The sequence below is a fragment of the Corapipo altera genome, unplaced genomic scaffold, assembly GCF_003945725.1.
Source record: "Corapipo altera isolate COAL_440 unplaced genomic scaffold, ASM394572v1 2b, whole genome shotgun sequence".
NCBI lineage: Eukaryota > Metazoa > Chordata > Aves > Passeriformes > Pipridae > Corapipo > Corapipo altera.
Window position 1 is genome coordinate 21,738,122 of NW_020884874.1, and position 23,118 is coordinate 21,761,239.

The 23,118-nt window shown below is 43.8% G+C and overlaps 1 protein-coding gene across 1 annotated transcript; it reads left to right on the plus strand.

The window, feature by feature from the left end:
* The first annotated feature begins 359 nt into the window (after positions 1-359).
* TNFAIP3 (TNF alpha induced protein 3) lies at positions 360-17,008 on the plus strand. Its single transcript, XM_027634175.1, has 9 exons — positions 360-602; positions 3,829-4,141; positions 8,310-8,500; positions 8,726-8,873; positions 9,070-9,240; positions 9,968-10,148; positions 11,603-12,513; positions 14,393-14,625; positions 15,325-17,008. Exons 2-9 carry the CDS (start codon positions 3,829-3,831, stop codon positions 15,604-15,606), a joined length of 2,430 nt encoding a protein of 809 aa, XP_027489976.1. The 5' UTR covers positions 360-602; the 3' UTR covers positions 15,607-17,008.
* Positions 17,009-23,118: the final 6,110 nt, after the last annotated feature.

Sequence of the window (23,118 nt, forward strand, 5' to 3'; positions counted from 1 at the left end):
ACCCAGCGACTTGGCACCGGCCCGGCCCAGCAGCGGAGCGAGCCCTGCGGGACAGGGCGGGACAGGCAACCCCCCAGTCGCCCGGAAGGAAAGGAATAAGGAAGGAAAACATGACATCCCGGCTCCCTGAAAGCCAGCGGGTGCGTCACGGCGGGCGGAAAGGCGGCGGGGCTGCCCAGCGGCGGCGCCCCCTGGCGGCGGCGGGCGGGGCGGCGGCGGTTGTCACACGCCGGAAAGTCCCTGCCCTGCTGCCGGTGGAAATCCCCGGTGGGGTTTTTGTGTTGTGTGTTTTCTCTCTCCCTTTTTTTTTTTTTTTTTTTTTTTTTTTTTTGCGCCCGGGCCCTTAAACAGAAAGGGAAAAAAAACCAAGAGGCTGGGCTCAGCCCTTCATTCCGCAGCAGCGGTGGCGACAGCAGCACCAGCAGCAGCAGCAGCACCAGCAGCTCCGGCGGGGAGAGGGCGGAGAGAAGGGAAGGAAGGAGCCCCTGCGCGGTGCGGGTTGATGGATCCCGAGCCTGGCTGCGTCCCACCGCCGCCCCAGCCCCACTGCTGAGCAGGAGCCGCCGGCAGGATCGGCCGGAGGAGGAGCCCGCCGCGGAGAGGTGAGCGCCGCTCTGGGCGCAGGAGGGGAGGCGGGCTGGGCACGGCGGAGCCCCGAGCCGGCTCCATCGCCCCCGTCCCGGCTCCATCGCCCCCGTCCCGTTTGCAGGAGGACGCCGCGGGTGACCGGGCGGCTCTGGCAGCGGGCTTCGGCCGTATCCCGGCTGGCACCCGGGGGGCTGTGTGCCGGTTCCCGCTTGGCGTCGGAGCCCCCGCCCGGGCGGTGCCGCTGTGCCCTCTGCTGACCGGCTCGGCCCGGGCCCGGCGGCACCCGGAGCCCGCGGGGCCTCGTAGGGCGAGAGAGACGCTGGTGGCACAGCCGCGAGCTGGGAAATCCGTCCTGGAGCTTGGGGCTCCTTCCCCTGGCAAGCTGGCGGGCGGTGTTACGTCCTTTCCACCTTGCATACCCAGCTTCCAGCGGAGCAGTAGGTCAGGGTACTAAGAACGCGGAACGCTTACTGTGTGTAGCCAGTCCTGTGGGATATAAAACAGCCTCGGTCCTTATCTCTATCTGGTGAAGAGTAATACTATGCTGTGTTTTGTACCGAGCAAAGACTTAAGCAGAGAAATCCATGGACGCTGAGGAGGTGTTAAGCATGTTTATTTTATGAGTCTTAGCACTTTAAGGAGAAGTTTTATTATTGCCTGTTTTCAGATGGAGGACAGAAAATAAAAATAACTTTATGAAACCACTGTCAGATCTCAGAACAGTATTCAGCTTTCCCGAGCCCAGCATCCTCAGTATTCTATGTTCAGAAAGGATGCTGTTTCTAATCATTATTTACAGCTGTTTTTTTCTGGGCGTTCATAGTCATTACTTGTCAAAAGTTTAAAGTAGCATAGCACACGGTACAGTACACTATAAACTAATATAACTGTAGCTCAGTTTTCTGACTCTTAAATCTCTAGCTTAGAGGGCTATTGAGTTCTGTTTTTTCATCACACTGATTCGGAAAATAGGGGTTGCTGGGCTTTTGCCTTGATTGACAGTTAATGACTGTAAATAGCGCAGACAGTAATTTCCATGTGGGGAGGGGAAAATATGCCTGTAAAACATAGTATCGAATAATGTAGTTTCAGTGAATGCTTCTGTAAATTCAGTACTTTTTGTTACTTAAGGCTGGAAATAACCCTTTCAAGCGTCCATGCCGGTAGTACTTAATCATGTGATTGGTCTTTATTTGTGTAAAAAAATCCCATTGACTCGATGTCTCTACTTACAGAAGTAAGCAATTTGGTCATCTCGGGCGAAGTATAGCTGTGTTTATTATACAGATTAATAAGGGATTGTTTATATTTTCTTTTTAGAATCATCCATACATTTGTATACAGAATTACATAAATAGCATGTGTAAAACTATATTGGTGAGGGGAGTGGATGAGAAAATGTGTTGTTTCCATTTTAAGGCTGTATGCTGGTGGGGGAATTATAAGAATATGCCATCTTTTTTACCTAAAGGAAAGCTTTTCCTCATGTTGCAAAATGTGACAGTGCTGAGCCCTGTCCCTAGTGCTCTTACAGATGCAGGGGAAGCACTCTGTGAATGACATTGCCCTGAAGTAGGGAGGACTTGGTAGCATCACCTGTTTTCACCTACCTCTGTTTAGGGCTTGACAGGACGTCCACTGTATCTCTACATCAGCTGGTTTTCAGAGAGGTTATAGAGGTCAGCTCTTGGCACCAGGAGTTTGAGGTCCCCTCTTACCCGGGGAGGGTCTTTTCTAGTGCTTTGACTGGGTGGTTGGAGGTAGATGTTGCCAATGGATGTGTCTGGGAGGAGAGAGCAACTGTTTACATGTGGAGAAGGATGTGCTGAAGTTCTTCTGTGCAAGAGGGGCCTTCTGCCTGCAAAGACCGGGGAGTGCCTTCCCAGTCAGTCCATCACATTGATGTCCTTCTTCCTCTGTCTAGCCCTCCAGACTCCTACCTCCATGAGAAAATTTCCTAATAGTTGCATAACAATTTTTAGTTGCTTCTTGTCTCCCTTTATTGATATCCAGATGTTAATATACACTTATGGCTTGATATTTTTCTCTAGGTTCATAATCACAGTGGTGGGTTCTCCTAATGTGACTAGCTGTACTCTAAACATGTTAGGCATGCATACTTCTATTTGTCTTGATACAAATTTGGCTTTGTTTTTAAACAGAGCAATAATGTACGTGGACAGCATGGAGAATCTCTCCATATAAAAACAGGTTATTGTTGTTGTTGTTACTGTAGTGCATGGGAGTTTTGAGGCATGTGGTTCTTACATTTGGTTCTAGCTAGCCACAAAGTTAGTGTCCTCTGAATAAGTATTTCAGAGAGTGTAGACAGTTTCAGGGTTATGGGGTACTTTTTCTATGTTCTTCCTGCTGTAGCCCATGAGGCCAGAGATACTGAAGAAAGGGATGCAGGGCAATAAATTTTTCACGTCCTACTGTGGAAAAATATTGGGGTTTTTGAGCCAAGTGGAAATGCTTTTTCAGCTGTGTTGACTTATCACTGAGTAATAGTGGCACTACAGTCTGCACCCCCACACACAGCACAAGCATCTCAGTGCAGTAGCTCTACCACTCACAAAATATAAACAGCCTCAAGAAAAGTAACATAACTGTGCCCTTGAGTGCTCGCTCTGTGACAAATTCCTCATTTACCGTATTTGGCCACTGTAAGTATGGGACAGATAACTAGCACAGCTTGCAATTCTTTGGACTTTTTCTGTGCTCTACTGACCATCACTTCTCAGAATGTATGAGCTGACAAAATCTGAAATGGTCATTATCTGCTTTTTTTGGTGTGTTATCAAAACAAGAGCTTGAAACGTGCTGAAAGCTCAGCAAGTTTGTATGGGATTACACTGTGCAATTATCAATTAGTCAAATTTCCAGGATAATTTTCCCTTCCCTTGATCTTGCCTTCTTTTATCCCTACTTTGATTTAAATGCTTTTTTTTGTGATGATGCAATTTCCTTAGTTATGAATGAATTGTCTTTAATATCTCAGTAAATTATACCAGTAACTGAGTGGGATAAGCTGGTCAGTGTCTATATCTGAGTAATGCAGAAAAGTTAGTGAATATTAGTTTTAAAAACCATAAAAGGCTCAGTTGGACTGCATCCACTCTGTGCTTGTTTTAGACAAAACTGCAGCCTCTGAAAGTGCCATCTCAGTCTTTGCAGAAGTAATAACACTGTTATACAAGGACACTAACATGCCAATAAAAGGATCCTTTTTCATTTCAGATGTCTTCTAGAAACATGGCTGGCCAACACATCCTTCCTCAAGCTTTGTATCAGAGCAATATGCTGAAGGCTATGAAGATCAGAGAGAGGACACCTGAGGATCTAGTCAAACCTCCCAGTGGAATAATTCACCACTTCAGGACTATGCACAAATACACCATAGAAATGTTCAGAATGTGCCAATTTTGTCCTCAGTTTCGGGAAACGCTTCAGAAGTCCCTGACTGACCAGGCTACCCAAACTTCACTGGAGCGCCAGAGAAAGCTCAACTGGTGCATGGAAGTTCGGAGGCTTGTTCCTTTGAAGACTAATGGTAAGTTAGGAGCAGGTCTTTGCAATCACAGTAAAATGGGTAAGATGAATGTAGCATCTTTATTAATAGCATCTGTGTCCACATTACTGAAACAAAAGCACACAATTTTAAAAATGTGGGGCCGTTTAATCTTAGTTTTGTAAACTGAAATTCTTTCCACATGATGTACGGTCCTGAGGCTGTAGCAGACCCCTGCCCATACCACAGTGTTGTGAATAGCATGGAAATCTCACAGATATTTTCACAATGTCAGTAACCTATGGCACTTCAGAGTTGAGTAAGGTGGAGAAACTTGACTTACAACCCATTGCCTTTCCATGAATCTGACTGGTATGTGTTGACTACCCTGTCGGAAGTGCTGAACGTCCTTTAATGCCAGGCAAGAGGAGACTTCAGATGCTTTGAGTGACAGAGTTGCATTCCTGTGTATATATAGCAAAAGCTAATATCCCTCCATAAGCCCTGCTGTTCTGTCAGGCAAGGTTCGCTTGCTGATCCAGCTTTAACAACAGTGCCAGCGGGAGTGTCCTGTACAGGGAGCCTCTGGGAATCTGACACTTCTGTCCCTGAGGTCAGCACCCCGCACCTGCCCAGCTCCCTCATCCTCAGCTACCTGTTGGGGTTTGCCAGCTCTCACCTTCCCTCAAGGCTCACTGGTACCTCTCATGTGTGTGACTGACAGCCATCCTTGTGCAAGACAAAGTTTGCAGTGCCCTTTCCTTTCAACAGTCAGTGCTGGTTTTAGGACTTGGCTTTTGGGTTGCTGTGTGTGTATTGCATCAAGTGATATAAGTGAAAAGGTACAGCAGGAGTGCAGAGATTTCCTGAACAGGTTACATTTGTCCACCATCTTGAGCAGGAATTTTGGCACATGACTGTAAGAGTCACTGGGCATTTCACATTCAGTGGAGGAAAGATTTGGTAATGCTATGACTTATGGTCACTCAGCTGCAAACTTGGACTCAGGATTCCTTACAGCACAGGTTACCCTAAACCAGGAAGGATAGATTGAGACAGTGAGGACTCCAAGAAGATGGAAAATACAGATTTTTTTGCTCAAGGAACAGATCGCAGCAGTTATAGAAACACTGGGTGGGGTGGACCTGCAGCCTCGTTGAAGTCCATGTTGTGTTCTGTGAATGCTTCTTTTCATATCTGCTTATATATACATTGCCCTTATCTTCCTAGTCCACATTGTTCCCATCCCATATTCTGCCATATTTTTCAGTCTGATTGTAGATGGTTGTGTTGTACAGAAGCCATAAAAATAGACCCACTTAGTAAATGTCACTGTCCGACCTAGAAGAGTCTGATCCTGATGTACATCTCTGTAACTGCTGTAGAGCCACTGACCTTCTGGTGGCCTCTGCACTGGTGTAAGATTCTCATGACTGTAATTAAGGTTGTGCACAGAGGTCATGGAATCTCGAACTTCTGGAAGGACTGGAGTTGCAGGCAGCGCTTTACAGGTACTGGGACAGTAACATCACTCCAAGTGTTGCATCTTCAAAACTTCACCTCAGGAGGTACACTCTAAGAGATTTACTAGGAAAATGGACAATATGCGCAACTTTTGCCCAGGGCAAAGAGTAACGGTTTTAGAATCCCTCATCTTCTGTCGATATAAATCCTGCAGGGGTTAACACTGCCTGGACAGACCCTTGTTGCTAACAACATTATATTCAGTAACACTGACCTCTTTCTTTGCCTTATGACAGTTGGCCAGTGTTACACGTAGGACAGTGTGGACTTGGATCTCACCCATGAGCAGGAGTACCAGTATACAAGATGCTGAAGTACTAGGGCAGGTTGAGGGAAGGCAAAGGAAGGACTCGATTTGTGGTCTCCCCATACCCTGCTCAGACTATAAGCTTGGCTTCAGTTCAGCGATTCAGGGTCATTAATTGCCTGAGTGGAAGGAATGGCTTTGGGAACCTGTGGTTTATGCAAAGTAGCGCATTGAAGGACCTTTGTATGAGAAGGAAGGTAGATTGGACTGAAGGGGAGGATCTCTGAAAGAAGGGCAGAAGCCTGGAGAAGACCTGTGTTATCCCAGAAAATAACATTTTTTTTCTCCAATGTGGCATGGAGAGTACTTTTTTAAGCATTTAGCTGCTTAACTCATAGATGTGGGAGGAATATATTATTTTTTTTCAATCAACAGTGGGCTTTCTTCAGAAAATTCTGGGTTTTTTTCTGCTGAAGGTTGTAGTTGTTGAAAACAGAGAAAGTATTTCCTACAGGATCTTTTGATCTATATTTTACCTAATATGTTTGTGAGTCTGTGGAGTGGTGGGGTTTTTTAATTAAAAAAGCCCTTTTGAATCACCACAGATTTCTTTGTAGGCATCTGAAGTGAGGATAGAAGGAGACCAGTAGGAGGTATAAAAATCGAAACTGTTTGGGTTTTTTTCTTTCTTTTTTTTTTTTAATTTAAAAATTCCAGCGTCTATTGGCTGTAGTGATTTCACTTGTATAATGAATTGGCATTCATTCCAGCTTACCCAGCCACACCCCCTGGGAAAGTCCGAGGGAGGCTTTGCTACCAGCTCTGCACGCAGCAGAACAAAAAGTACAACTGTTGCTCAATTGTTAGTCAAACGGTGTTGGGGAATTCCGAGTGCTGTGTAAGGAATTTTGGGCAGTGCTTCTCAATAAAGAACTGAAAGCGAGGTCTCAGAGAGAGAAAAAAATTAATCTTATCTTTGCTCTAGATTTTGCAAAGGGAAAATTTTAATGGGATTAATATGTCATCTTTCTTGGTCAGAAGGAAACCCAGTCAATTTTTCTGTCTATACATTGTTCCCCGATTTTTGAGCTTAAGTAAGCAGCCTGCAGATTGAAGTAAGCTTTACAAGAAAGCATTCAAAAATCAGAAAGCAACTGCAGGCGCAAGAACCTGATATGCACCAATCCCATAACAATTTATGAAGTATTGAGTAGATTTCAAATTATATCTCTTTCAGGATCTGGGGTCTGTTGTAGGTTTTTCTCTGAGTTTCACAGAAAAAGTAACAAAAGTATTTGCAAATAGTGTAATTGAACTCATACTGTCTTTGGCAAACTGTGTTTAATTCTTTTGTGGGAATTCTTTGAGTGTGGGGGTTTTTTTTCCCCACTTGGGAAAAATCTAGTAGCTTTACCGGGGTTGATGTCGTCTATTCCAAGAAGATTGCTGTGGTTGCTTAGCTTTGGGTGAATCTATTTACCACTGTAGTAAACATCAGACCTAGTTTTGAGTCTGAGGATATGACAGTAATGATTCTTGATGTCTTCCTTTCAGGGGAGACTTTCCCTTTTGAGAATGGCTAGAGATAGAATTTGAAACCCAGCCATAGGCATATCTTGTACCACCTTTTAATTAAGTTAGTTACCTCCTCTGATTCTCAGTTTCTTCCCCTCTGAAATTGCAGAACATCACTTTCCTTCCCACTTTTAAAGAAGACTTTATTCCAATGCAAGGAGATTGTATAAATGAAAATCAAATAATTCTTTTTCATTTATTTAGTTTTAATTTTGTGTTTTAAAATAACAGCCCTCTAAATAATATGTGTAACATCCCACCATACTATAATTTCTGAGAGGAAGGCAACAGGTGTTCTATCATTACTTTACATAATCACCTGCTCTTTTCTTTCTTTCTCTTTTTTATTACAATTCCTCCATTAATCACAACCAAATGCCAAGCAGTGCTCATCAGGGGATGTGAGGTTTAGTGTTACAATATTTTCTTAGTGGTTTCAATTATCTCAACCCTGTGCCATTGGGTGTATATTTGTATAAACACTGATGAGGGAGATTTACATATTTTTTGTAATTTTAAGATGACTTTGTTGTGTTTAAAAGCTATTTCAACTGTTTGACATTTGTAGTTGACTCCAAAATTTAGTTCATGATAGCAGTCAAAGTTAAGTAAGATAGGTAAGGGGCATTGCTCAATGACAGCTTAACATTGACTGCTGCAGGGACAACACCAATAGAGAGGGGACTTTTTTCCTTTCTGTCTCTGAATAGAGATCACAACTGTGGTCTCCTTGTTAAAACCCTTCTGCCTGAGGCTTAGAGGGAAGCGCACAGTGTGCTTGTGTGCAGTGTGATTCTACATCTCATGCACTTGTGGGGTTTTATTTCAGTCATCATTTAAGGCTAATGGACTCTTTTTTTGCAGGTGATGGAAATTGCCTCATGCATGCTGCATCACAGTACATGTGGGGTATTGAAGATATCGACCTTGTCTTAAGAAAAACATTGTTTAGCGCTCTCAGGGAGATTGACACACGGAACTTCAAGCTCCGCTGGCAGCGGGAGGCTATTAAATCCCAGGAGTTTGTAGAAACAGGACTCCACTATGACACCCGGGTAAGGCGGCCTGAGGGAATGGTGCTGTTTTCTGAGTGCTCACCAGCATTGCCTTGCTGATTTTGTTTGCTTTTTGACTTCGTGGATTCTGCCGTTAGTGGAGAGCAGAAATAGTGTTCCTTTGGAGGAAATGGGAAAATGTGATTATTTGAGCATTGTTGTGCTGCAGCTGGTTCCCGACCTCCATGTCTTCAAACCATTGCTGATGGCTGTTTCTTTCCTCAGAACTGGGAGGAGGAGTGGCAATACCTCATTGAAATGACCTCCCCAGAAATATCTGGGGCTCAAAACAGGCTTCCATATAATGCACTGGAAGAAATCCATATCTTCATCCTTGCTAACATCCTCAGAAGGCCAGTCATTGTTCTTGCAGGTGAGTTGCCTCTCCAGTCATCTCACCATGTTACTCTGTGCTGTGTTAGTAATCTTACTAAATAATTATTGTTTTGGGGTAGATGCATTTCAGAACAGGGAGTTTTCAGGAATTTTCCTAAAGCACCCAGAATATCTTTTCTCTTGTCTGTAGCACATATTTATTTGTGTTTATTTGTGTTTTCTTCCTGATGCAGATAAAGTGGTGAGAAGTTTAGAGTCAGGCTCCAGTTTTGCTCCTCTGAACGTTGGTGGTGTTTACTTGCCTCTCCTTTGGCCACCTGAAGAATGCTACAGATACCCAATTGTACTGGGCTATGACAACATGCATTTTACACCACTGGTGACTCTGAAGGACAGCGGGCCAGGTACCTCGTTTTGGTGTTTATGTCCCTTCTTCAATACCATTGTGCTGATAAAACATTTAAAATGTGATCTGGTTTAGATTTGATTTTTTAAAGTTAAATGTAAAAGATTCCTTTGAAATATAGTCTTAAAATGTGAGCAGTAACAGCTTTGTCTGTAAATCTGAATAAAAACTAAAGGTTGCCTACAAACTTCTGGTTGAAAGTAGAATACAACTCATCTGCTTGCAGGCTGGAATTAGTCAAAGGGTGGCCTCTGCTTTATTGTGTTCTGGCCTGCTTTCCACACCACTTCATAAGAGAAGAAGCTTCGAAGGATGCAACGTCACAGCACTGTACCACTGCCTGTCAGGGATAATTAAATATATGCTTTGCCTTTTTTAAATCATCTCTTCTGAGTGGATAGCAGTTCTCTTGGTTCAGGTTACGGCATCATCCCATGGAAGGTATAACAAACTGAGATCTACAATATTGCTCACATGGAGAAGAAAATTGCTATGGCAACATTAAAACTACTGTGGGATGGGGCTGAGTTTGCAACTTCCCCCAGTGATACTGTATAGAAACTAATTGCTCTGGCCAGCTGTTCTCCTCTCTCTCAAAAATTTGTCAGCAGTGGTGTCATCTCCGTTGTGCTTCTTGTCTCCGTGTTGCATCTTGTGGTTACTCCTAACTGGTAATAGATATCTATATCTATATATGTATCTTAATCCATCTTGTTTCCCCACAGAAATCCGGGCTGTGCCTCTGGTCACCAATGAACAAGGCAGATTTGAGGATTTAAGTGTGCACTTTCTGACAGATGCAGAAGAGAGGGAGAAAGAGCAGCTGCTAAAAGTCTACTTGATAGTGATAGAAATTCCAGTGCAAGGCTGGGATCATGGTACAACTCATCTAATTAATGCTGCAAAGTGAGTGTCATTCCTGTTTCCTCAAAGTTATCTTGTTTACAGAGGTGGGAGAAACCAGGCAGCCCAGTGTGTTGTTTTGGTCTTTCCTTCCTTCCACAGTAGCCCACATGTTTACTTTCTGAAATATGAAACATTGGCATTACTGTTGACATGTTGTGAAGTTATATGAGCTGAGACCAGTCTCAAATTTAAAGGCAAAAATGTGTTCAAATTTAGCAGACTGAAACTAGTATTTTTGAAGAAAAAATCCATTTGATTAGTTTCAGTGACTTCTTGATTACACGTAGTTAAACACAGGAACTAGTTAGGCCAAGCTCTTGTGCTTTATGTAAGGGCACACTGCATAATGGGCAGTTGGTGTAATTTTGGCTGCCCTAGGGAAAGTACTCAGCACTATGTTCTTAGCACAGATACCTCCCCACCCCGGGCTGCTCTTTGTGGCAGTAGGCAGGAAGCAGTGGCCAGTGGAGGAACTGGCATCTGTGCTCATCCCCCTGATGGTTGAGCATCAGAACCATGCAGGGAGCAGCTGACAGGACCCATCAGCTTCTTATATTTAGTGGACACTGACAGCAGTGTCCAACCCGTCCCCTCATGAGTGTTGGAGGGAAGTGACTCCCTATATCCTCTGTCTTTGCTTTCATTACCACACAGGGAAGTATCTTAATACTCTTGGCTGGTTCTGTTCTAGGAACCTTGAAAACTGAAGCCCTTCTACCCAAAGGATATATGCACACATAGAGTAGCACAAAAGCTTCCCTAGTCCCACTGCATAGATGTGTTCTGGAGTATTGCTAGTGACCTTAGCTCCTCCTCCTACCAACTGTGGCATGGTGAATCTCCAGTGTGGGGTTTTCCCTGTAGTTAGAGGCAAAGTAGGGGTGCTTTGATGAATGCTTGCATTGCATACACCACACTGAAGCCCCATAGTTTGTTTGAAGAATTCTACTGGTAGATACAGATCCACTAGGGCAGAACCAGAAGCAGATTTCATGATAAACTGTGTCATGAAATGCTGACCCCACTGCAGGAAAGGCTTGTTCTTAGTGTGGGCTGGTGAAGAAAGGGGTTTTCTACGCTAACCTCTGCTCAGCTGAGCTGGTCGTCAGAGATACTCAGGATTTGGGGGACTTTTCACTTGTGAGGGATTACCCATACTCTTTGTGCAAGTAGCTCTTAGACAGAAAACTCTCACCTAGAAAATCCTTTTACAAATACTTCTGCTTAGGATTGTGTCCAAACGTTTCTTTAAATGTGAAAGTCTCCATCACTGAACACTTGCTTTTAAAACTATTTCTATTTACAACAACAGTGTAACAGCCCAGATCTTCTATCTGAGTAAAATGGATGTGCATTAAATCTGCATTTCCTTCCCACATTGCTTGTATTTGCCTCCACCCCCACCACTTGCTCTTTTCAACCACTGATGCAAGATTCGTTTTTTTGGCTGTCAGGTTAGATGAAGGCAACCTACCCAAAGAAATAAACCTCGTGGAAGATTACTTTCAACTGGTACAGCATGAGTACAAGAAGTGGCAGGAGAATGCAGAACCTGCTAGAAGAGAGGCCTGTTCCAGGAACAAACAGGAGTTGTCCCTTTCCCAGCTCTCCCTCTTACAGATGAAATGTGAAACGCTGAATTGCCCTTTTTACATGTCTGTGAACACCCAGCCCTACTGCCATGAATGTTTTGAGCAGAGGTCCCAAGGAAACAAAGGAAGAAAGCAGACCTTCAAAGCAGCACCTGAGAAAATGAAGGCAGCTGGGTTGGGCTCCTCCCGCAGGGATATTTGTGAACCCGGAGGATGGCCGTCTGAAGGGCCTGTAACAGAGCCTCGCTCTGCACCTCCGACGGCTCCGAGCCTTTTCCTGTACAGCGAAACCACGGCCATGAAGTGCAGGACACCAGACTGTCCCTTTACTCAGAATGTGCAACACAATGGGCTGTGCGAACGCTGCTACAACTCCAGACAACTTGGTCCTTGCAACAACTTGGATGACCAGAGACATTTGGACTATGCCACATGCAAAATGTGCCGTCAAAAGGCCAACAGGACTTTCAATGGCATATGCAGCACTTGCTTCAAAAGGTCTACAGAGCAATCCTCAAATGGCAGCCCCGCTTTCCTGCCCACCTGCCACCAGAGATCAACGTCTGACCCATCCCAGATCTCACAGATCCTTCACCAGTACTCCTGCCATCAGGCTCCCAACAGCCGTGGTGAGGAGCCCCCGCCACCAGTGCTGCCTCCTGGGGAGAACAGGGGAGGTAACCTCTGTAGGAAACCTGGTTGCAAGTTTTTTGGGACATCACAAAATGAGGGCTTTTGTACACTGTGTTTCTTTGAGTACAGAGAAAACCACGGTAAGTGGACACGGAGTGAGCTTTGGCACACTTTGGCTGCAGATCAGCCTCCTTGAACTGTGAAGCTCTGAGTGGACTGGGTGCTAAAAGGGCAGGGGAAGGCAGTGTGGAGCAGGAGCAGCAGTGTGAGGAGAAGGTGCTTTTCTGGCCATTGTTATCCCATTGTAGTGGTTTAATCCCAGCTAGCAACCAAGCCCCACGCAACCGCTCACTCACTCCCTCACCGGCAGGACTGGGGAGAGAATCAAAAGGGTAGAAGTTGGAGAACTAATGGGTTAAGATAAAGACAGTTTAATAGGGAAAGCAAAAGCCACGCATACAAAGCAAAGCATAACAAAGAATTAATTCCATGTTTTCCATGGGCCGGCAGGTGTTCAGGCTATGTCTCCTCCCAACTTCCCATGCACCCCCTACTTGCTTGCCAGCATGGCAGTATGAAAAGCAGAAAAGGCCTTGGCTCTATGTGAGCACTGCTCAGCAATAACAAACACATCTCTATATTATCAACACTATGTTCAGCACAAATCCAAAACACAGCCGCATACGAGCCACTGTGAAGAAAATTAACTACCCCAGCCAAAACCAGCACACGCATAAAGGGGTGCCTGGCAACAGTGTGGGAAATCTGTGAAATCTCTTGTAAAACTTCCTTTCAGCTTAAATGGAAGCAGAACTAACTCAAGAGTGGGTGGGTTTTGATAACTCCCCACCGTCCACTGCAATCATGATTTAGTATGAATTTTCTTCACAGCTAGACAAGTTGTAGGGGTCAGTGAGGGAAATGCTGTTGTATTGACGGTACTCAAAACCAGTTATGTTAGCAGGGAGTTTAAAAAGCTTGCAAAGAATTTGAAGATCTGTATCTGTTCTGCATGTAACAGTTTAATGCTCTGGAGTAACCACTGCAGTTGCTTTGATAAGCAGAGCAAGTAGAAGTTGACTGTGGATAATGTGCTTCTGTTTTGGAGTAACTTAGAAGCGTATAATATAATAATGCTGTAATATACCTTGCAATCTTTCTTAGTAATATCATGTGTGTGCATGCACATGTATGTTTAAAGGCTGACCATCAAAAAGGTAATAGTCTGTGAATAAATCACAGCATGAAATCTTCATCTTTCATGCTAGTGCCCTGTTACACTGGTAAAGCACCCTTAGGTATAGAGGGTGAAATGCACATGTAAGAGAGAATTCCTTATCTCTTCAGGCTATTTCATTGCTGATAAGTGTGCCAATATAAACATAGAAACATAGAATAGGTTGGGTTGTAAGGGACCTTTAAAGATCATCTAATTCAACCTCTCTGCAATTGGCAGGAACATCTTTCACAACACTGAGCTTTCCACATGCTTTCAGAATAGGGAACTTCTGTGCTGGCTTGCAATAGCTTATTTTCCAGCATTGCTCACAATGAATTTTTTTTTCCTTCTGATTGTGGAATATATAAGATTTCTTCATGAGACTAAAAAGTATAATGCACTTTTTCCCATTAAGGTCTGTACCACTGTACTTCAATTATCCAATGTGACTGAAATGGGAGAAGCCAAAAGGGAAGTGTCAGAGCAGGTCACAGATGACATGCTGAAATCAAAGGCGAAATTAAAGGGATCTAGTTTTCCCACTTAGGTCAAGTTTTTCCTAAATCATCTGTTTCAACAACTGATATGAAAATCAGGCTGTGTTAGCTCCCTTATTTATGTAACATGACGGAAGGTGTACCAATTGGTAGGTCTAACGATTATCAAAAACCCATATTTGAGGCTAGTAAATTTTTTTAATTTGTTTTTATTTTTAGACTTCGGAGATTTTTATAGTTGCTTTGGGTCACCAGATCGATTGGGCACATTCAAACTCCTTCTGTCTGTACTTTGCATTACAGATAGCGCTTTGCTACGCCACCAGAGGAGATCTCAGAGGAAGTCTTCAGCAGGGGGTCAGACGGGGACCTCCACTGCTGGCTTCCGTAACACTGTGTCCTGCCAACGGAGGGACTGCAGCACCCTGGGCAGCACCATGCTCGAGGGGTACTGCCAGAACTGCTTCATTATAGCTCAGAACCAGCGATTTCAGGAGGCCAGAAGGACAGAAGAACAGCTGGTGAGACAGCCAGAAGTAAGTGTGAACTTCTCAAAATCTTCCTCTTGTTTAGCGCTGCATATTTTTCTCTTGTGCAAACAACTCAGGATGCATACTAGAAAATCCTCAAATGACTGCATCCTAAGTATCATGGAAAGACAAGTGCATAGCATCTCATGATTTTTTTTCTGCTGCAACTGAGCAGCACTCCTGAAAAGTCATTCTCAGTTTAGGGTTGTCATGGCTGTGCTCAGTTTTACCTCATCTGGGATTTTGCTAGCTGAGCAAATCCCATTTCAGTGGAAGCAATTGGACCAACAGTTGGTTTGTTTTGCTGATTGGGGATGGATTTTCATTCTTACCCTTAGAGGTATACAACTTCATCAAGGGGTTTAGGCTCACTTCAAGTTGCCTTTTTGATTGAGCTTATTACAGATTGTCTTTGTTCCAGAGAGGTTTTTTCAGTTTGGTTTGTTTTGGTCCTTTTGGAATTGAGAGTTACCAAAAACAAAAACCCATTTGTTCCTAAGAAGTGACAGAATTTGTGATTTTCTTTGGTAAAACTGAACTTGGCTCTTGGTATTACACTTTGCAGAAGCAGCATGTGCTTGCAAACAACACCCAAGTGGTTACCTATTATAGTGGTTACTCCACCATGAGTAGAGTTGAAAGTAAATGAAAAGCCATTTGTACTGCCAGCACAGCAACTGACAATGTATTTTAATATTTTTCAAGAGAACAGGACAGCATAGAGATGTGCAGCGAGCAGCATTGAGTAGCCAGAAGAGACCATGTGCTGTGGCTTCATGTAGAAACAACCTGGCCTGCAGAAGTGATGACTTGTGCCCGGAGTGCCGGCGACTTAGTCAGCTCCCACCATCGGGAAGTACCAGGAACCCGGCAGCACAGGAGCCCCCAAAGCAGCGCTGCCGAGCCCCTGCCTGTGATCACTATGGCAATGCTAAGTGCAACGGCTACTGCAACGAATGCTACCAGTTCAAACAGATTTATGGCTAGGGGAGGAGCTGGTAAGGAACAAGAAAGCAATACCAGCTACTTCCTTCACTGAAATGGTGCTATGTCCAAAACACGTAACAGTCCTGGGAATGGGAGAGTGGGGGGAAATATAAGCTGTCTGCTTGGTTCATGTTTATTCCCAAGAATGGGAATAAATGTCTACTTCCTCTAAACACTGCATACAAGGACTGCTGAGAAGGTCACGTTGCCTTCTACACAGAACTCTCATTCATGACTAAGTTCCTACAATGCCATATTTAATTCTTAGACTTCCCAGGAGGAAGTGTGAAGCATTTTGAATCCAAAGAACTTCCCAGTTCTGCCTCTTTCTCAATACCTCCCCTTCTCCCAAGCGAGGAGCTGTGTCTGCTGTCGGAGATGCAGGAGCTCCTTAGGTTTGCATACATCAGTCAGAGGCAAGTCCTTCCTGGAGAGGATTCACCAGGACAGACTGATGCATCTTCCAGTTGATGTCTGAAGAAACTTTGTCCATGTCCTTGCTGGTGTTCTTACAGAGCTTGCCAAGGTGGGAGCTCCCACAGGTATTTAGGGAGTTCACGGCGAGTATTTCTGTGTTTGCAGAGCCCTCAGCAAACTGCAGCCTGAAACAAGACCAGCATTGATTTGCTCCTTCAACATGCTTAACCAAACCAGCATTTAGATCCTTTCCCAAATCCCAAGACAGGTGGAAAAACAGGTGATTACAGAAGAAATGCATGTGATGGGAAAAATGCATCCTGCCATTGCCCACTCATATGGAAGGAATTACCTCAAATGGACAAAAAAACCCCCGAAGCCCTTTGTCTTCAGCTTTAGTTCTGAAACAAGGGTGACTCTTCTCTCTCTTGCATTTCAGCTTTAAGGAGTATGTGTGTGCTGTTCGTACCATCCCTCCCTGTTTCTGTCACACTTTCTGTCATTCCTAATGTGATTCTGTCATGCAAACAGCTTGGAGCTCAGTAACAGAGTTCTTTAGGGTTGAGATTTTACTCCTGGAGTTTGTGTGTCCACTTCTCAATCTGCAGTACTTTCTCTAGCAACCTCACCTTTACCACTGTGCCTGGTACCTGCTTCTCTCTTCTGCTCTCACACCTTGTAAGTTTTCAGCATCTGTTTTGCTGCTATGATTTTGGAGGTGATACCTCTTCTAACTTGCTTCTCAAGTTTAGAATCTTTTTCTAGTTATTAAACAGTTTTTAAAAAGAAAAAAATTAAGTAATTCATTACTTGTTTCTGTTAAATTTTATATATTTTGTGAACCTTAATGTGAACTTATGTTTTATTACAATATTTATATTATTTGAAACAATGCAATTTGAAATTTGCACAACTAGGATTTTTTTATATATATATTTACTCTTGTGTTGAAGGTTACAAACTTAAATGTATAATAGAAAAACATTCTCTGATATAAAGAAATAAATTATTTAAGGATTGTATTTGTTATTTTTCTATTGATGAGAGAGAGCACAGTTGAGGAAGCATTTCCTGAAGGAAGCATTTCTGTTCAGTACTACCATTCAGCATGTTACTGAGTGCTCCCTGGTTCAGATGATGTAGCCAAGTGCTTTGAAGAGGTGATAACTTGCTGTAAGTCAGTGTCCTCTTGGTACTGTTGAGGGACCTGGGCATAAGGAGGTGCACTCCTGGGCACTCCTGTGGGTGCAGAGAATTTTCAATCCCTGGAAGTACGGGTGGGGGAGAGTATGGCTGCAAGGAAACCTAAGCTGCACTGACTTGGCTTTCTTTGTTCATGCGTCAGTTATGCCAGGGATTCCCAACCAGTGGTGCTTAAATGCCACCCTGGAAGGTGGTGATGGCAGCACATGATCCCCCCCTCTGCCCAGCCATGTGTGCAGCCCCTAGGCACACCAGCCCTATCTCTTCCCCTCTGCCAGGGCCAGCAGGGAAGCCTTGGCATCAGGGTAGCTACTGAAGAGCAAGTTGCCAACTGCTGCTTGAAAAGGTACATGAAAGCAGTGTTTTCTTCTCATCCCAAGCTCAACCTAACTGCGCCCTACTGCCAGGGGATTTCTGCACTTTACCTCCTGTACGGACACTCAGGTGTTTTCAGACTCTGCCTAGACAGCCAGTATTGTACACTATCATGGCTTTTGGGTGTTGCTCATGACCTGAAAAAAAAAAATTAGGGCTGCAAAGGTCCCTATGCAGTTGAGGACCCTCTCCTAAGAGGCTGATCTCTCCAGGCCAGCCTATCTGGCTGTCTATCCTGATTAACTCTTTAATCCATAGCCCAACTCCCTCTGCACTCACATACCTCTCCTTTCAGAGCATACAATCTAGAAGTCAGTCCACTATCCCCAGAGCAAAGCCTGCTGGACCTACCAACTCCATCTCTGCAGCATATTCCTCTTTTAGAAAATCTGACTGTTGACCAGTGCCCCACTTCCGCCTTCTTTACAACTCATGCAACTCACATGCCCACGCGATTCATTGAACCTTGCAGCATCAGGCAGACACCTCGGTGGTGAAAGAGCAACCAAAAACTGAGAGGAATGTCTGCAGCCAGGCAGCAGGAGATGGAAGCAGCTCATGGCATCCAGTCTCAGCAGCCATCAGCTTCTGATCACTGAAAAGAACGAGCCTCCATCATGACACCCTGAGTATCAGGAGGCTGATTTACTCGAGTTGCTGTTAACTGCAACTTCTGCAGAGAGAAAAGATTTCAGATCAAATATCCCAGATCCCACTGATTTTTCTGTGCTGTTTTCTAGGCCCATTACTCATAACCCTCAAGTCACGTGAGGCTGGTCTCATTCTGAAGCTCACATGTAAATGAGTGCCCAGCCTGCCTCTTCTGATTTACTTGTGTGGGAACATTAAAGCTAGTGGGGCCTTTTTTTTTTTAAGTACTCTGGTATTTCCCTAATGTCCTTAGGGTATTTTGATCCTCTTGATGCTTTCTGCTCCCTGCCCAGACAACTCTTCAAGTTCATAAAATTTTTACCTTCCTGTTCTTCAAGAGAGAACTTTTATTTGGAGTTCTCCATTTTTGTGACCACTTCTGGAAGTCACTTTGCTAAGACACAAATCTTTGATAGCTAGAGATTCATTCTTTTTTTAGCAGAAAGGCAAAACTAATATAGAATTGTTAAGATTGGAAAAGATCTTCAAGATCATTGAGTCCAGCTGTTAACCTAAGACTGCCATGTTCACCACTAAACCATGTCCCCAGGTGCCACGTCCACACATTTTTGAACACTTCCAGAGATGGTGACTCATCCATTTCCCTGGGCAGCCTGTTCCAATGCCTGAAAGCCATCTCAATGAAGAATTTTTTGCTATTATCCAGTCTAAGCCTCCCCTGCTGCAATTTGTGGCCATTCCCTCTTGTCCTGTTGCTTGTTACCTGGCAGAAGAGACTGACCCCCACCCAGCTACAACCTCCTTCACGGTAGTTGTAGAGCACCATAAGGTCTCCCTTGAACCTCCTTTTCTCCGGGCTAAGGAATCCCAACATGAAACAATTGGCTAAATTGCTACTTGTATTGCACTGGAATTCCTTATAATGTAGTGCAGGAAGGGATTGCCCTGCAGGCTGTGCTTACATATTCATTTTATTTGGGGAAGGGATACTTTTAGATGAATATAAGATGATCTGAATATTATCTAAGCTTCTGGATTTCTCAGGAATCTAACCACTCAATTCATAGATAACTTATGATATAGAAAAGGAGAAAGCACGCACTACATTTTCAGAAGTACAGAGAGAACGTATATTTATCTTTTGATACTTCAGTGCTCTGCTTAGCAAATCTTTGGCGTGTTCTGAAGTACTAGGCCACATAACAGGTCTGGGATCACAAAACAGTATGTACCATGTTAGATGAAAACACTTGACGTTGAACTACTGACGTAGGTGTGTGCCCCAGGAGCCCTAGGCAAGAGTCAGTTTGGTCAGCAGTTTGCTGGTAAAGCAAGAATGGAGAGTCCCTGCTGTTACCATCTCAGGTGCAGGTTGTGATACACACATGTACACAGAAGGGAAAGGCAGCATACTGATGGCATGTGAGCCATCTCCCCATTCTTTCCTTCTGCACTTGTTCAGCCTCCATCCCCACCCTGCACAGTACTCCCTCTCACCCAGCAGAGTGGAAGAGTTACCTGGAGATAGAGGGAACCTGCAGCCTGCAGTGGTGCTTCTTTGCTGCAGGCAGAAGTACAGGCAAACCATCGTTCTCCAAGGTAGTTGTCAAGAAGTGGTTTTTGAAGAAAGGATCTCCGATTTGATGAAACTTTCACAAGTTGCCTGCCACACAATTTGGTGTACAGATTCCAGCTGAACCACTGATGGCCTGCAGCAAGTAAGAATGCAATAAATGGAAATGAAAAGCCTTTGACTGAGTTAGTATCAATGTAGGAGTGGCTTCATATCTACTTTTTATGTGCTCAATTAAATCACAAGTGATAGCCATTTTACCAGCTGTCTTTCATCCTGATGTCCCTGCACTTGCTACAGACAGTCGTAATCTATACCTCCCCATTCTTCAGAAGTGTCTAAAGTCAGTTAAACCACACTTATCTGGCAGCTATGTCTTTTACACTAACAGTGATAGGCATAGGAGAAAGGTGGCTCAGTGATTAGGATACACACACAAAAGTAGAGATCATGAGACCAAAACTCTTGGGATATGTCAAGGTGTCTTTCCCATCTGTGACTAGAATATTCGAATCTAAGCTCATCTTCTGAACAGGCACTGCAGGGACTTTTAAGCAGCTACATCAAGAAGGTAGTCACCCCACTGAGAAGTAATTATAATCTTATCCTGCTCATCCCTAACTGTGTTTAGGAGGCAATGAGTAGGCAAGAATATCTGATAGGACCAAGACCTGGTAGTTCATATGCCCACAGTGATGCTTTATTTGAGCATCCTGCTGAGACTCTGGCAGCAGGAAGGCCTCTGATCACCTCTGCAGTGTGGGAACTGGGACATAGACTCACCATAGACATCCTCAGTACCTGGAGATTTTACTGACAGAGGGGATGAAGGACTTTTGGGGCTGAAGGCAATATTTGAGGGGATTTGTGAAGATTTTACTAGTGTCTGGATGATGGATACGTGTTTTGGGTATAAATCTCAAAAAAATTCATGCTGAGTATAATTTTGTGCACATGAGTTTGTCATGGTGATATTATGCATGGTTTGTTCAGGTGAGAGCCACAGGCGAGCAGCAGTTGCATAATTTTATCCTGCATATTTGAGTGGGAGATTATAGTGTAATATGTACACCACTGAAATAGAAAACTACAACATTGAACAGTTATAATTTCAGGTTATATTAAACTGCCAAGACCCCTTAAAATCTGGAGTTAGAAGTACATCAGAGTGCTCCATTTCTCAGGTGCCCACATTTGATATAAAGTGCAACAAACCTGTCACTAATAGGAGCAGATTCAGTGGCCTAAACTAAACTTGTTCAGTCATTCCTGTGGTGATACTTTCTCCCACATCAGTGATAAATACTTGATAGCATCAACCCTTGCCCGGTTCAGAGAAGGGCTGTCCTAGCTGATTAGTAAGAAAGGCAAGTGCTTTAATTGAGCTGCTACATTAACTCCCCTTTCCTTGACTATCCATGGTTATTTTGGAGAAGACTACCACTAGCTCTCAGACAGGTTATTCATCTATCTGTTCAATGTAGTAGGACACATTCAGATGTACCTCACAGCCCAGTCCTGCACCTGTACAAATATTATCACTTTTCAGCCTGTGGTCAAGGCAATTCAATGAGTCTGCCCAGGTTCCAGCAGCTGCCCACTGCTGATGATGATCAGAACCATGGCTGTCCAGCCCAGGCAGACCAGCACACTTTCCAAGGCCTCTTGCAGCCCTTTCACTCAAAACAGCTGCTGTAGGAAACCTGGTCAGCCCCAGCATCTCCATTTGTCAAGATAAATGCCTATTGAAAAAAGCCTGTATGTAGATATACATGTACTAAAATAATCAAAAACCCCAATGTACTCTCTGTCAAACAGAAATCTAAAATGAGAGCAGGTAATTTTGCTTGGGAGTTTTGTGATGACTTCTTTTTGTAGTAATCTTAATTTTCAAAAAAAATCCCTGTGTCTAATATTGAAAGACAGCCTACAGCATGCTATCCAGACCGCCCCCTCCTCCAGCTTCACTAAAGTGAGTATTATGTATGCAACCTCTCCTCTCTCCCACCACCTCTGACCTCTGACAGCAATGTTTCTTTTCGTTATTGGTTTGTCTGTTTTTCTCCAACCACCTTTTTTTGGAGGGTTAAGCTCTAATACCCATACATGGTATTGGGTAGGAATTCAGATTTCCCCTGGTAAATTACTGGGAAAGGAGGATCTTAGATTTTGTCCTCTGTTTGTGGCTTAATGTCAAGGGATTCCTATGAGCTCATACAAATGCACATCGTAAGTTAGTCCAGTTCCCAGGCAGTACTGTTTTTTTTAAAAGAGCCACTGTTGGGTGTCACGTCACAAGAAGGGGTCAAAATCCCCTTCTCATTTACAATGTAAAGTAAAGCCAGTGAGCTGGGGATCTGCTGTGAGGAAAATAACTGTGTTGCTTTGGGTTTTAAAACCAATGCTTTTCTTACTGACTTCTGTCAGATATGCTGCTAAGCACCGTGGGATAGAATTTGGTCACAGCATGAAGTACAGTGCAGCATGAGATTATCTGGTCAGAAATCCCACTTGCTAACATTATTTGTCGTGGGACTCGTTTCATTTCCTGTTGCCTGACACTGGTAGCAGAAGAGTGAGGACTACGGTGATGCTGGCTAAAGGTCTTGCTGCAAACTCCAGTAATATTTATATGCATGTAAAGCTTTAATAATTCGATTTGCTCTGGAACTTCCCTCCAGGTATTCTGTAGGATAACTAAAATGAGGATTTGGCCAGCTATCATATAAAAATAGTCTCTTATTTCCTTTTATAACTTCTGGAGTGAAAAGACGAACCTTAAATTGCTGCTCTTGGTATCCTCATGCCACAAAGGCATGCCTATCTGAGGAGGCCTGGTTGTTAAGTCCCTGTATTCAAATAGATACATCTCGGTTGTTGGCTACTGTTTAGGTGTCTTAGCATTTGCTGTGGTCCCTAACGCAGAGCTAGAAAAGTAGCCAAACTGATATTTAAGCATGATAGATTATGGCTTATTTATCCTGTAACTTATTACCTGCAATGAGGATAAAGCTCATTTTTACTGATGGGAAGAAGTCACATTATTTTTCATTTATATATTATTAAAGAACAACCTAACAGAAAGGGATGATGTTGCATGGCTTTTTCATAGTCATGTACATCTTTAGACCAGCCTACACTTGTCTAAATGAAAAAAGTTATCATTTTCATAGACTTTTTTAAAAAAATAGAAGTTTGGGTGGTTGTGATAGAACAATAAATGATGAGCCCTGCCAGAGTTCTTCTCTTTGAAGGTTGATGCCAGGTCAGCTGCTTGGAGGCAGGAAAGCCTCCAATGCTTTCTGGCACTCCTGTGCATTTGAGTCATATCA